The 14950-nt window shown below is 40.8% G+C and overlaps 1 protein-coding gene across 3 annotated transcripts in view; it reads right to left on the bottom strand.

Moving 5' to 3' along the window:
• Positions 1 to 14950, bottom strand: part of Brca2 (BRCA2 DNA repair associated) — a 65151-nt gene that overhangs the window by 24938 nt on the left and 25263 nt on the right. For all 3 annotated transcript variants that reach the window (XM_045154205.1, XM_045154206.1, XM_045154207.1), the window contains exons 13-16: positions 9466 to 9535; positions 3920 to 4308; positions 2460 to 2641; positions 869 to 1056 (exon numbers count right to left, since the gene is read on the bottom strand). In XM_045154205.1, coding sequence (XP_045010140.1) covers positions 869 to 1056; positions 2460 to 2641; positions 3920 to 4308; positions 9466 to 9535 — 829 coding nt within the window. The remainder of the gene's footprint in view (positions 1 to 868; positions 1057 to 2459; positions 2642 to 3919; positions 4309 to 9465; positions 9536 to 14950) is intronic.

Below are 14950 nucleotides of genomic sequence, written 5' to 3'. Positions count from 1 at the left end.
GGATTAAAGGCATGTGCCACCACACCTGGCTTCCCATCCAGCAAGTTTTAATAGTGTATTTTCTAGCTACTTATACTCCAGTCATGTATAACTAACTGGCTACTAATAGTGCTAGCTTTATCTACCACCATAACTGGTTTCAAATATTCAAAGATCAGGGCTGGAGAGATGGCTCAATAGTTAAAGGCATTTGCCTCGGTTCAATTCTCCAGTACCCACATAAAGCCAGTGCACAATGCAATATATGCATCTGAAATTCATTTGCAATGACAAGAGGTCGTGGTACACTTATTCTTTCTCTCAAAAAAATAAATATTTTAAATTATTTAATGCTCACTTCAATTTCCTTTCTATCTTTGCCCTTCCTAACTGGAGCAGTTACATGGAAGCTGTATTCTATAGCTGAAGATTTGGGGTCAATTTTGTTAAAAGAATAACTTGAAGGCTGGAGAGACAGCTCGGATGTTAAGTGCACTTTCTGCACGAGTGTGATGTAGATGGATGGGCATGGCCACGCATGACTGTAACCCCAGTCCCACAAAGGGGAACAGAGACCAGGGGATTCCCCAGGCTCACAAAATACAGCAAGCTCCTAATCAGTAAGAAACTCCAGCTCAAAATGTGAATGGGTAGAAGAGCGATAGAGTGGGACACATAACTATTCTGGTCACATTCATTTTCCAAGAATTTCAAAAGAATGTTTAATGAGCCAAAATGTACTTAAAATGATTCACTGTGCTAAAAGATTTTAAGTCAATATGAACTATATAGCTTAAGAGCTATAAGGACAGAGAGGACAGTCAATTGTTAGGAGAAGGATAATGGACCATGTGAAAGAAAACACAAAATCTTTTTTTGCACATAGCACCTGTAAAATTCTTCTTTTCCAGCCTTTCCATCATTGGCAGGTACTAGCCATCCACCATCGGCCAACTGAATTCCTTTTCCAGCACATACATCTTCCTTACTAAAATAATCTTGAATATAAAACTGAAAACACTCGGCATTTTTGCTGTTAATTTTTATGCAATGCTTAGAAACGCCATGCATGTAGAGCTGTACAGAGCAAACCGTGGAAAATTTAATAATGAGTTAAAAGACAAATAAATAGTAACAGAATAAAAAGAAAACCCAAAACTGAATGACAAAAAACATTAACTGAAATACAAAAACACTGACTATACTATGTTTAACTGAAGTGGTGGTGTGGGTCAGGGGTTAGACTATGTGCCTAGCATGTGACGAGCACCACACGTGCACACACGTGCACACATGCACACACACACACACACACACACACACACACACACGCACACACGAGAGACCTTGTGTCCCAGCAGCTAAGACGTACGATGCATTATAAAAGACCTGTGTGTTCAAGAAACTATGGCACTTTTAAATGTCCCCTATGTATATTCATCTTGCTGACTCTGCCACAAGAAGGGGATAAAAATACCAGCTTATGAAATCGCAAGTAGAAAGCTGTACTTGCTTCCGTAGCACATGTCCTAAAACTGAGTAATACACAGATTAGATGGGCCCTGGCACAAAGAACTGCATACTCAGGAGGCATCCTTTTTTAAAAAAATTTTTCGAGGTAGGGTCTCACTCTAGCCCAGGCTGACCTGGAATTCACTCTCTATTCCCAGGATGGCCTCGAACTCATGACGATCCTCCTACCTCTGCCTCCCAAGTACTGGGATTAAAGGTGTGTGCCACCCCAACCAGCTGGCACTCCATCTCTCTCACTCATCTTGTATAAACAACATGAAAGTAGCAGGGCAAAGTATGCATCCACCACTGGCCTCCTTTCATGCTGGGAGGCTGAGTCTTTCCTCTGTGCAGAACAGGACTCTAGAGTCGCTTTGGAACCACGGTTCTTCCACGTCTCGTTATGTGATTTGGGAAAGAGACTTATTTTCTCTATGCTTTAGTCCTTCATGTGCGAGATGGGCAAAATCATGGTATTTTTTTTGAGGTGGCTGTGAGGAATGGGGGAGATCTAACTGGTACATGAGAGCACAGGACAGAGAATCCTCAATAAATGTTACGTGGGAACAGCATCATGATTAATTTCAACCTTGCATTGTGAAAAATCCGAAATTATAGTGTCTTAAGCAGAATCCTCTTCTAAAAATATAAAACCTCTAGAAGGCCCAGGGCTGCCAGCTACTCCTAGTTTAAATTCAAGGCTATTTTCCTCTCAGGCCTAGCTGAGAGCACTTCAGTAACAAGTAGGATTTGAAACAGAAACTGGTTCTAAAGCACAGATCTCTTTGGCAGAGTGAGGCAGCCTGGCAGGGGAGAAGGAGGCCACAGTGTAGGCTGATTAGGAAGTAGAATGTCTTCTTAAATGTAGTTTACAACTAATACATTCATTTTTCACAGAAGACAACTTGCAGACAGTAGGTACAGGTTCCCCTTGGCTATAAAAGCTCGAGTCCTGCAAGTGAGAGTACCTGCTGATGAGAACACGCGGCGGGGACTCTGCCTCCTACTGCGGCTTGCAGAGAGATTCGAGGCGCAGTAGACGTTTTTGCAAGATACAGACTGCCCGGCTGTGGAAAAATGTGTTGCGTTTCTTTCTTTTTAATTCGCATATCCTGCATATCTCTGGCATTCTGAAGACTTGTAATTAAATCTGTTGAAGAATAATTTGCAAAAAGGAAGATGCAACATAAATTTAGAAAAAGTATAGGTGACTTAAAACTATGTATATCAAGCTGGGTGTGGTGGCGCATGCCTTTAATCCCAGCACTCGGGAGGCAGAGGTAGGAGGATTACTGTGAGTTCGAGGCACCATGAGACTACACAGTAAATTCCAGGTCAGTCTGGGCTCAAGTGAGACCGTACCTTGAAAAACAAAACAAAACAAAACAAAAGCCTATGTATATCAATGTCTTCTAATTTTACATACAGAGTAAAAGGGGGCCCTGGACCTTTTAAGTTTCCAGGGGTGAAAAAAATGTCAAATTGTATAATGAACAGAAATGTCTATAATTTTTATCTCAATTTTGAAATAAAATTAATAGTATGATCAAAACATTCTGATAATAGCAGTCCTAAATTGTATGTCTAATAGCCTTTTTGATTGGTTTGTTTTTGGGATAGCTCTGGCTGGCCTCAAATTCACTCCCCTCTTAACTCAGCCTCCTGAGTGCTGGAATTATAAGCATGCTCACCATGCCTGGTCTTTACTTTTTATTTATTTATTTTATTTATTTATTTATTTATATATTTTGAGGTAGGGTTTCACTCTAGCCCAGGCTGACCTGGAATTCACCACGTTGTCTCAGGGTGGCCTTGAACTCATGGTGACCCTTCTTACCTCTGCCTCCCAAGTCCTGGGATTAAAGGCATGCACCACCACTCCTGGCTCTATACCTGGTCTTTAAACACACACACACACACACACACACACACACGAAACTGAAACCCAACGAAGTCTATAAGTAGTTATCTTTGCAAAAAAAAAAAAAAAAAACCGTTAGATTAACTTGGACCTCATCTCTGCAATTCAAAAATCTAAAGTATTAAGACTTTAAAATTATTATCTCGGGCTGGAGAAATGGCTTAGTGGTTAAGCGCTTGCCTGTGAAGCCTAAGGACCCTGGTTTGAGGCTCTATTCCCCAGGACCCATGTTAGCCAGATGCACAAGGGGGCGCATGCATCTGGAGTTCCTTTGCAGTGGCTGGAGGCCCTGGCGCACCCATTCTCTCTCTCTCTCTCTCTCTCCCCCTGCCTCTTGCTCTGTCTGTTGCTCTCAAATAAATAAATAAAAATAAACAAAAAAAAATTAAAAGTATGTACCATCACACTTGGTTTAAAAAAAATTATTGATCTCCACCACGAAAGACAGAAAATACTTAAGGGTATTATTAAAGAGTTGAAACATGCCACCGAACTGTCACACAATACCTGAGGGTTCTTCACACTCTGTGCAAACGACAGCTGCTTCTTGAAGGGAGCTGTTTTCGTGAAGTGGACGAAAGCCACTGCCATCAACACTTCCACCTCCATCAGAACCACATTCACTTAGGGTTAGTTTGTTCTCCAAATGAATTTTCTTGCTAACACAGTGTTCATCTCCATGAAAATGTGACTTAGTTTTGAAAGGTGGCACGAAGGCTTTGGCTGATTTGCCTGTAAAAAGTGAGCATTTTATCTTTTCATTTCTTGTAGTAGGGATTTCATTGCTTGAAGATTTTTCCAAAGTTGAGTGTTCATAAAGATGAGATTTACGCAAAAATCCTCGAGCAGGTGCGGTGAAATTTGGATTCTGGATTTCTTGCCGTTCCTCCCTGGTGCTGTATTGAAGAGAGAATACTTAAGTCTGACAGCCAATGTATACACAGTTTGAGAACATGCCTTTTTCTTAGCCCATCAGATGCTACCCACTCTTGTTAACTGTTTTGCACTCATGGTTGTTCCACTACAAAACAGCACATTTTTAAGGCTATTGCTCTTTCTTCCCCAATGATTCCCGGCCTTTGACTTCACAAGGTAAGCGAGCCCCTTCTGGGAGAGTTCTTTCCAGTTCACCACAGGACTCCTTACTCACCTCTTCACAAAGGAATAGCTCGTGTCCCCCTACCTCTGCAAGAACTCACGCTTCACCTAAATACCGGAAGCTTCCTCTTTGAGTCAGTGTCCCACTTCTCTTTTTTCTCTCCACTCTACTTTTTTTTAAGTGTTCTTTTCACTTGGCCTCAAGGTCCCCCTCGCCTTTTTAACATGTGTTCACTGGCATTACCTCTGCCGCCAACAATTACCACTGCTACTCCTTTTAGTCCAGCTTCTTCAGCAGGAAATCTCCAGACTGGCAATTTTTGCCTCATTTCCACAAAGTGAGCTCTCCTTTCTTCTGCTACCTTACGCTACAGAAATTGTTCTCCTAAAGGTTGCCCAGCTCTGAGCAAGGTGATGCACGCTGCCTTTAGTCCTGGCACTCTGGAGGCACACTGTTGTGAGTTTGAGGCCATCCTGAGACTGCACAGTGAATTCCAGGTAAGCCTGGGCTAGAGCGAGACCCTACCTCTAAAAACCAAAAGTTGTTCAGGACTTTTCACTATGTAAGTTGAAGAACTAGCTCTTTGTCTATACCACTTATATTAAAAAAAATTTATTTATTAACTTGAGAGAGAGAGAGAGGGAAAAAAAGAAAGAGGGAAGAGGGGAAAGAGAGAGAACGGGTACTCCCTGGCCTCCAATTACTGTAAACCAACTCCAGACGCATGTGCCATCTTGTGCATCTGGCTTATGTGGGTACTAGGGAACTGAACCTGGGCCTTAACCGCTAGGCAATCAATCTCTCTAGTCCCCACTTTCACCTTTTAATAACACTCTTATTTCTCAACAGATTCATGAGTTGTATAGTTGATTCTGTCAAGTACAAATATTTACATTATGATTAAATACATTACAGAGGAATGTGTTATAAAAAGTATGTTGGCATATTTCCTTTCTTTCAACTTTGGCTTTTTTGAACCTTTTTGACAAGCTTAATTTTCTATGGTCCTAACATTTTATTCACACCTAAGCTACTGTGTGATGGCTATATAATATATGCACACATTTATATACACACTTCATTTTGTTAATAGCTTTAAAAAATTCTGGAACTGAAGAGAAGGCTCAGCAATTAAAGGCACTTGCTTGCAAAGTCTGCATCTTGGGTTTGATTTCTTAGTACCTGTGTAAATCCAGATGCACAAAGTGGCCCATGTGTCTGGAGAACCTTTGCAGCAGCAAGAGGACCTGGCGTGCTCATACTTCCTCTTTTTAAATAAATAAATATATATGTTTTTAATTCTTTTCTTCCTGAAGAGTGTTTAAGTTGTTTTCATTAGCTTATTTTTTTCATTTCCTAATGTCTGTCAATTTACAGTGTCTGTTCATACTCAAGTGTAGGAAGAACCAAAAATGAGTTGAAAGTTCTCTGTACATAAAAGGGACTTGCTGTATGTCAGTTACACTGGACATGAATTAACTAAAACCCCCAATAATGAAAGCCTGGTTGTCAGCATTCTGCAAGCTGAGTCACAGCAGAGGACTCAGGGTGTTCCGAAACCCTCATTACATACTTGAAAGACTAGTTGCTGTGGTCTCGTTTTCTGTTCTCTCTGACTTTGGCGTTTGCACTGTTTCAGTAAAAATTTACTTAGAAATAAAAGTCCAGTTGATCTTCTAGATTCCTAGGGTTCGAATTGTCAAATTCAGCTAAGAGGGGATTTGATCTATATTGAACATGACATTTTTGGCTATTATCATTCCCTAAACAATATAAAACAAGCTATTTCCCTAACTTTTACATTGCATTACATGTTACAAGTAGATGGTTTAAAGTGTGCAGGCTATATGCAAAAACAACACTATTTCAGATGAAAAGACTGTGGCTTTTGTCATTTGTAAGTAGAGGGAGGGCATCCTGGAAACAACTGGCTCCAGTACAGGTGAATGGCTATAGATAAGTATGTTTAATTCATCATCTTGACCAATAAGGTTCTCTTCTGTGTTTTCAATCTCTTTTATGGTTTTGGGAATCAAAACCAGGGACTTGTGACAAGTAGGCACTCTGTAAGAAGGTCCTTTAATACATTAGAATATTCAGTGGTTAGTGGCTAGGAACACAGTTTGGATGGAGTGTTTACCCAAGTGTGAACAAGGCTGAGTTTGATTCCTAGTCCCACAAACTAACAAATGCACACACACAAACAAAAAAGCAAAACTTAAGCTAAGTGCAGTGGTGTGTGCCTGCAATCCCACATACGTGGGAGGCTAAGGTAAGATGGTCCCAAATCCAGACCAATTCTGGCTATAGAAATGAGACTCCATCTCAAAAACAAAACAGAAAGCTCTCAGCTCCTGTGCTGTTTTGCCCTGTAGACACACTCTCCTAAGATCACTTTGTTCCGGTGTGGCCCGGCTGCGTCTCTAGTCTTAGATTTACTTTGATCCTTAGATCTTCCTTCAGTGTCACCCTGAAGCAATCTTTGCCCCTCTAGGATGATTTCTTTTCTTGGGGGCAGCATCTTCCTTCTCCTTGGTTTATACACTTCTGTCAGTTAGTATCCTGAGAAAAGTATATGGGAGATCAATTTTTGGGTGCATATTAAGAATATCTATACTAGGGGGTGGGGAGGGAGGGAATTACCATGGGATATATTTTATAATCATGGAAAATGTTAATAAAAATTAAAAAAAAAAAAAAAGAATATCTATACTATTTGGGCTGGGAGGGCATGTTTAGGATCAATCATGAGCAAATGTGCCACCACTGAGCTGTGCCCTACCTTTCAGCTGATGTTTTAGTCAATGATAGGATTGTAGGTTGGGAACCAGATGAGAATTTTGAAGGTAATGCTCTGGATGAACCTATTCTAGAATCTAGAATCTTTTAGTTTTTCTTGTTGATGAGAGAACTCATACAATTATAACTTGAAACTATTTGAAGCCTGATTTTTCTCTTTTTAAAAAAATTTAAGGTTTCTCATTGTTAGCATGTTAGCATTTCATAAGGATGTACTGCAAAAGGGTCATTTTCGCCTTATGTGCTTTTTCAGTAGGTCCTTTACATCCAAGAAATGTATTTCCTTCAGTCCCAGCCACAATACCTTCACTCTTTAAGAAATTTCTTTCTCAGACAGCAGTGGTGGCACACACCTGTAATCCCAACATTCAAGGTGGGGCAAGAGGATTGCAAGTTCAAAGCTAGCTTTGTGCCCATAGGGAGTTTTGGGCCAGCCAGGGCTATAAAGGGAGATCTTGTTTAAAAAAGAAAAAAAAGAATTTCTCTTCATTTTCCTTCTGCATTGATCCTCACATTGTCCATTTCCTACAAGTTCCTTTCATTTTTTAGCTCTGATTCATATTTATTTATTTACTTATTTTAGTATTTATCAGAGAGAGAGAGAGGGAGGGAGGGAGAGGGAGGAAGAAGCAGACAGAGACAGAAACAGTTAGAAAGGGAGAGAATGGGCACACAAAATGAACTCCAGACACATGTGTCACCTTGTGCATCTGGCTTTATGTGGGTCCTGGGGACTCAAACCTGGGTCGTTAGGCTTTGCAGGCAGATGCCTAACCACTGATCCATCTCTCCAGCCCGGTTCATATTTTGGTTGCCATCTCTCACTGTGGCCCCTTGCAATGCCGTAATGGTTCTTTACTGTCAGTTTTCACTGAACGAAGATGCACTAAATTGCAGGCTGGAGGCTGCATGTTCTGATAAGACTTGTCAGTTGCTGACCTCACTGTCTGGTGACTTGCCATGAAGTTACTTCATCTGAGCATCTTGAACTGTCAGCATTTCTACATCACTTCTGTTGGGCCAGCCATACTCCTTACCAACAAGACTCTTGCCAGCATCCGGGAGGCAAGTGTAGGAAAGAGGTTGGACATGTCCATGTGATATTCACACTTTCACTTAGTTTCTATTCTCAAAGCACTTCAGCTGTGTTTAGTGTCCGCTTCCTCTCGCCTATCCTCAGACCAGAATGGCAGTAAGTCCTCTGCTGAATTCGTGACGAATGCTTGTCTGCAGTGGGGCAGGGGCGACAGAGGACTCTTCAATGGACCGGCCTGTTTCCTGCTCCAGCATGAGAAGCACTGCTGCTGACAACCGAGTCTTCCTCAAGACAGGGAGTCTGGTAGCGCCTCTGCTTGCTCGGACTGCTGAGGCATTCATGTTTTCAGTTCCTGGACCTTTGTTTCTTCTGATGCATGTCTGGGAAATTACTCAGTGAGGGGCAGGGGAGATGGCTTAAGCAGTTAAAAGCATTTGTTTACAAATTCTGATGTCACATGTTTGATTCTCAGTAGCCATTAAAGCCAGACGTACAATGTGACACATGTGTCTGGAGCTTGTTTACAATAATAACAGGCCCTGACATGCCTGTTCTTTTTCTGTCATAAATAAAGAAATAAATTTAAAACACTTAAACAAAAAGAAAATGATACAATGAAAAATTCTCTTAGTAGCCTTAGTAAATTTTAGAGATGGAGGAGAGCTAAAAGGGTATCTATCAATGCCATCTCTGTGTGTGCGCGCATGAGCATCTGAAACAAGATCTCTACAGCTTGGGCTAGAAATTCCCTCTGTAGCCAGCTGGCTTCAAATTTGAACTCATGATCTCTCTCAGTCCACTAACTGCCATCCTTTCAATTGATTAAAGCATTTCTTAATCTCTCCCAATTCAGAACATTATCCATAAAATTGGAATATAATCTATCTACTTCACAAACCTGCCATGACTAAAAAATATTGGATGATGATATAAAACAGTACTAAAAAATATGACCAAAGTACAGAATCATTTAATACTGACACACGCTCTTAGACTTTCAGAAGTGTTAATTTCTTTACTGCCTATTGGTGACATTTGTTTCAGAAATATTGATTTTTTTAAGAGATCACATTTTTCCTGTATTATACTAGATTAAAAACAAATTTAAACCTATCTTACCAAAAGGGTCCACAGGATACTGGCTCTAAAGAAATGTGATGCATGAACAATCTTCTATCTTTTATTATGCCTAGAAAAAAATGATTTTTCTATATTAATGAAAATCTAGTGGGAGATTTTATTTTCTGTTTATCACATATTATTGTAAATATTCATAAAAATTGAGACACTAAAATCTTCAATGCATATTATAAATATGTAATGATAATTATCAAAATATACTTGATCCACAAATTGATTATGACTATATGCCAAATAACATAAGAGTATAAACCCCAAGAGGAATTACTTATAAATTTAGTCTGTTGGTTTTAATAATCATAACTCAGCAGCGTGAACTAATTGCCAGTGTAAATATCAAATCTAAATTTTGATTTTATGAAGATTAAAAAGTATAGCTTTAGATATTATTCATTCTCAACATATAATTTATATCTATTAAACTTCTAATTCACCCATTAATTAGGAATTAGCTGAAAATAACAGGATATACTCACATGGCCAAGTACTATGTAACCACAGAAACGAAGATGACTTTTATGTACTTACTAGGAGTGTCTACTAGATAAATTCTAACAAACAAGTTATAAAAAGGTGAATATATTATATGTTTTGACTCAAGAAGGGCAATGAGAACATATATGCATGTATTTGCTTAGTTTTACAAAGGCGAATCCCCAAGGGATAAAACAAAAACAATTACAAAGAGGTGGCTGGCCTGGAGAGATGGCACAGCTGTTAAGGGCACTTGCTTACAAAAGCCTAGCGGCTTGGGTTCAATTCCTAAGCACCTACATAAAGCCATATGCACAAGGTGGCACATACACCCCGAATTTGTTTGCAGTGGCTGGAGGACCTGGCATGCCCATTCTCTCTCTTCCTCCTTCTCTGCTTGCAAAAAAGATTAATAAAAATATTTTCTAAAAAAGCAATACTAAAGGTAAATAATATGGACAACAGAGACAGAATTAAGATTTATCTAGTTACATCTTATGAGTGAATTTATTTAAATGTAAAAAAAATCATAAAATTGGAAACAAATGGTGACAAGTGCATTTAGCCTAGCTACTAAACTTGTAAGTGCAGAAGAATAACTTTGACAATTCAACACAGTATGTGGACTATCCATGTTTAACAACTGCAAAGAATTTGTAAATTCCACAGGTGCCGTAAACTCGAGGCTGTGTGTGTACAGTGTGGGGCAGCAATTCTCAAGGGTGAACAGAGGAACAGAGGGAGAGTGCCCACAGCCCTTTTAGGAGATCCACTGTCACGTACTCTAAGGTATTACTTATTTATGGCCTTTACTCTGTGCGAAATAACATTTGCACTGCTAGCATGGTCTGCAATATGTGCAGAACATAGATCTGGGGAAAATAAATTTTCATAATTAGGTGGTGAGATGCATTAACATATTTTTCTTTAGATATTTACCATGTTTACTTGAAAAAATAGCAAACAACTAGTTCTTCAAACCTGGGTATTTAGAAAACATTTTTTTCCCAAAATATTCTATTTATTTGAAAGGGAGACAGAGGCAGACAGAGAGAAGATAGGTGTGCCAGGGCCTCTAGCCACCGCTAACAAACTCCAAACACATGCGCCAGCTTGTGCATCTGGCTTTACATGAGTACTGGGCAATGAACATGGATCCTTTGGCTTTGTCGGCAAGTGCCTTAACCACTAAGCCATCTCTCCAGCCCCAAACATGTTTTTTGAATGAATGAAATGAGGTGATGGCTATAAGGAAAATAAATGACAATTATCTTTTCCCGTAGCAAAATTTAGGCTTGCAAATGAAAATCAGAATTCTAGGAAGCATGTGTCAGGCTTTCTAGTATTTAAGGCTCTCAGAAAAGAGAAGTGAAGCCTACACAGCGGAGGTGAGCAGAAAAGAGAAGTGAAGCCTACACAGCGGAGGTGAGCAGAAAAGAGAAGTGAAGCCTACACAGCGGAGGTGAGCAGAAAAGAGAAGTGAAGCCTACACAACGGAGGTGAGCAGTGTGTGGAGGAAGGGGCTGGAACGGACACAGCTGACACACAGTGCCTGCCTGGAGTGTTCAAACCTGACCACTACTTAACCCGCATGATGTGCACACCCGCGGTTCCCAGCACTCATGACTACACGCTTATAATAACATATGCTAACTTTTGGGGGATCTATATGCATCTCAGAAAACTAATATTTTCTAAATGATCAATGCAGATTGCCACCACCATTAAAAAATTTCAACTTTTAAAATTTTATTTTATTTAATTTATTTGAGAGAGGGAGGGAGAATGGGCACACAAGGGCCTCTAGTCACTGCAAACAAACTCCAGATGCAGGCGCCACCTTGTGCTTTCAGCTTCACGTGGGTCCTTTGGCTTTGCAGGCAAGTGTAACTGCTAAGCTGTCTCTGCAGCCCCAACTTTAAACTTTTTTTTTTTTTTTTTTTTCTAGGTAGGGTCTCTCTCTAGCTCAGGCTGACCTGGAATTCACTCTGTAGTCTCAGGGTGGCCTTGAAGTCACAGTGATCTTCCTACCTCTGCCTCCCGAGTGCTGGGATTAGAGGCATGTGCCACCATGCCTGGCTCTTCCAACTTTTAATGTGATAAGAATCAATAGATATAATTTATATAAACAAGTTCTCTTTCAGGTCCTCAATAATTTTTGAGAGAATAAGAGGTTCTGAAGTAAAAAAAACCCTACTGCTACATGATAGAGCAAATATGAAAATGGTAACTAAGTTATTAGGAACAAAGAACATGGGCATTAAAACAAAACAAAAACAAGAACGGCAACATCATCATCATGCCTCAGTCTCATTTGTAAGAAACTATTAACTGCTCCAAGTACCACAGCTGATTCCAGCACTGGAGCAGACAAATTACAAGATCCTAGGAAAACTTCTTGTGAGAATAAAAAAGCAAGGAAATAGGGCTAGGGAGATGGCTCAGCAGTTAAAGGTATTTGCTTACAAAGCCTGCTAACCTGACTTCAATTAGCCAGAACACAGAGATTATTAAAACCAGAAACAAAGTGTTACAAGCACCTGTGACTCCAGTGTGCCTATGACCATGGGAGGTAGAGACAGTAGACTCTGAATTGTATTTTTGGAGCAGCAGGAGACCTCTTCTCAAAGTAAGTGGAGCACAGACAATTTCTCTACCTCCACATGTACGCTGTGGCACATGCAAATATGTGCACATGCAAATAAGTAAGCAAATGCTAGGCTAGAGAGATGGATCAGCAGTTAAGGCGCTTGCCTGCAAAGCCAAATGACCAAGGTTCGATTCCCTAGTAGCCAGATAAAGCCAGATGCACAAAGTGGCACATGCATCTGGCGTTTGCAGCAGTTGGAGGTCCTGACACAGCCATTCTCTTCTCTCAGAGAGAGACCCTAGCTCTACACAACAACAAAAAGTAGAGAATGGGCTGGGGAGATGGCTCAGTGGTTAAAGGTGCCTAAGCCTGAAAAGCTTGCAGGCCCAGACTCAGTTCCCCAGTACCCAGGTAAAGTCAGACGCAAAAAGTGGTGCGCACTACTGGAGTTGGTTTGCAGTGGCAAGAGGCCTGGTGTGCCCATCATTTTCTCTCTCTTTACTTGCAAATAAGTAAACGAAAATACTTAAAACAAAAAGCAGGGAGATAACAAAGAAATCATCAAAACTTGCTGTGTTTTCGAGGTAAGCCTTTGCTATGTAGTCCATGCAGGCCTCAAATCCGCTATGTGGCTCAGGGTGGCCTCAACATCATAGCACTCTGGCCACAGCATCCTTAGTCTGGGCCACAGGCGTATGTCTCCATACCCATCTGTTATTTACGCTGGTTTGCAGTGATGCAGATTAAACTCGGGTTGTGCATGTGAGATTCTTGTATGTTTGAAGGTGGAACGTACAGGATTATTGATTGGTTGAGTGAGGGGTATGAGGAACAACAGAGTAAAAGATAACACTAAGGCTCTGATGTAATCAAGTGGCAGAATGGTCCTGCCTCTTACAACAGAAGACAAGAGAAAGAACAAGTGTGGAGGAGGAATGAAATGAATAATTTGTCATGGCCATACTGTTTGATAAGCACACTAGCAATGAGTCTGGAGTGCAGCCACATGAAAGCTGTATGGAAAGCTTCACAGCTTCGCTACTCAGGACATTTAGGCCCAGAAGAGATCTGGCAAACTGATACGGAAAGGACAGAGAGGAACCACTAGGAAGACTGGAAAGAGGATGTGTGTAAATAGACTACAGGGCACTCAAGAAGAGCACTCAACTATACTATGTTGGCTGAAAGATGTAGTTAGATAAAGATTGAGGGACTGAATAGATGACTCAGCAGTTCAAGGTGCTTGCTCGTAAAGCCTGATGGCCTGGGTTCGATTCCTCAGTACCCACATAATGCCACATGCACAAGGTGACACATGTTTAGAGTTTGTTTACAATGGCAGTAGGTCCTAGCACATTCATATTCATTCTGTGTGTGTGCCTCTGTCTCTCTCTCTCTCTCACAAATGAATGAATGAAAATCAATAAATCAATAAATAACTGAGAACTGCTCACCTAATTTGGCAACACAGAGATTATTATATGACTGGGAAAGAATATTTGGTGGACTGGGAGTAGTCAAAAGCCTGACTGGAGGGCTGGAAAGTTAGCTCAGAGGCTAACGATGTTTGCCTGCAAAGCCTGCTGGCGTGGATTCAAATCCCAAACCACCCACATAAGCTGGATACAAAAAGTGACACATCTGGCACTTGTTTGCAGCAGCAAACACGCGTGTGCACGCACACACACATGCACACACAAATAAATACATGAAAATTTGAAAAGTACTTACTGTAGTACTGTAAAAACAACTAGACTCAGGAACCTGAGATTTAAATTATCTATCATATTTTTAGTAAATTTTCACAGCTTAAAAGTCATTATTCGGGGGCTGGAGAGATGGCTTAGCAGTTAAGCGCTTGCCTGTGAAGCCTAAGGACCCCGGTTCGAGGCTCGGTTCCCCAGGTCCCACGTTAGCCAGATGCACAAGGGGGCGCACGTGTCTGGAGTTCGTTTGCAGAGGCTGGAAGCCCTGGCGTGTCCATTCTCTCTCTCTCCCTCTATCTGTCTTTCTCTCTGTGTCTGTCACTCTCAAATAAATAAATAAAAATTTAAAAAAAGTCATTATTCGGGCTGGGGATGGCTCAGTGGTTAAGGTACTTGCCTGCAAAGCCTGCCAGCCTGGGTTCGATTCCCGAGTATCCACATAAAACCAGATGCACAAAGTGGTACATGCATCTAGAATTTGTTTGCAGAGACCGGAGGCCCTGGCATGCCCATACTCATTCTCTCTCTCTTCTTGCAAATAAATAAAGTATTTTTTTTAAAATTAACAAGTCAGAGCCAGGCATGGTGGTGTACGCCTTTAATCCCAGCACTCAAGAGGAGAGGTAGGATTGCTGTGAGTTCCAGGCCACCCTGAGACTACAGAGTGAATCCCAGGTCAGCCTGGGCTAAAGTG

Source organism: Jaculus jaculus, chromosome 7, assembly GCF_020740685.1.
Source record: "Jaculus jaculus isolate mJacJac1 chromosome 7, mJacJac1.mat.Y.cur, whole genome shotgun sequence".
In the NCBI taxonomy this organism is placed as follows: Eukaryota; Metazoa; Chordata; class Mammalia; order Rodentia; family Dipodidae; genus Jaculus; species Jaculus jaculus.
Note: the sequence above shows the minus strand (reverse complement) of the source record. Positions and strands in the feature narration are given on the sequence as shown.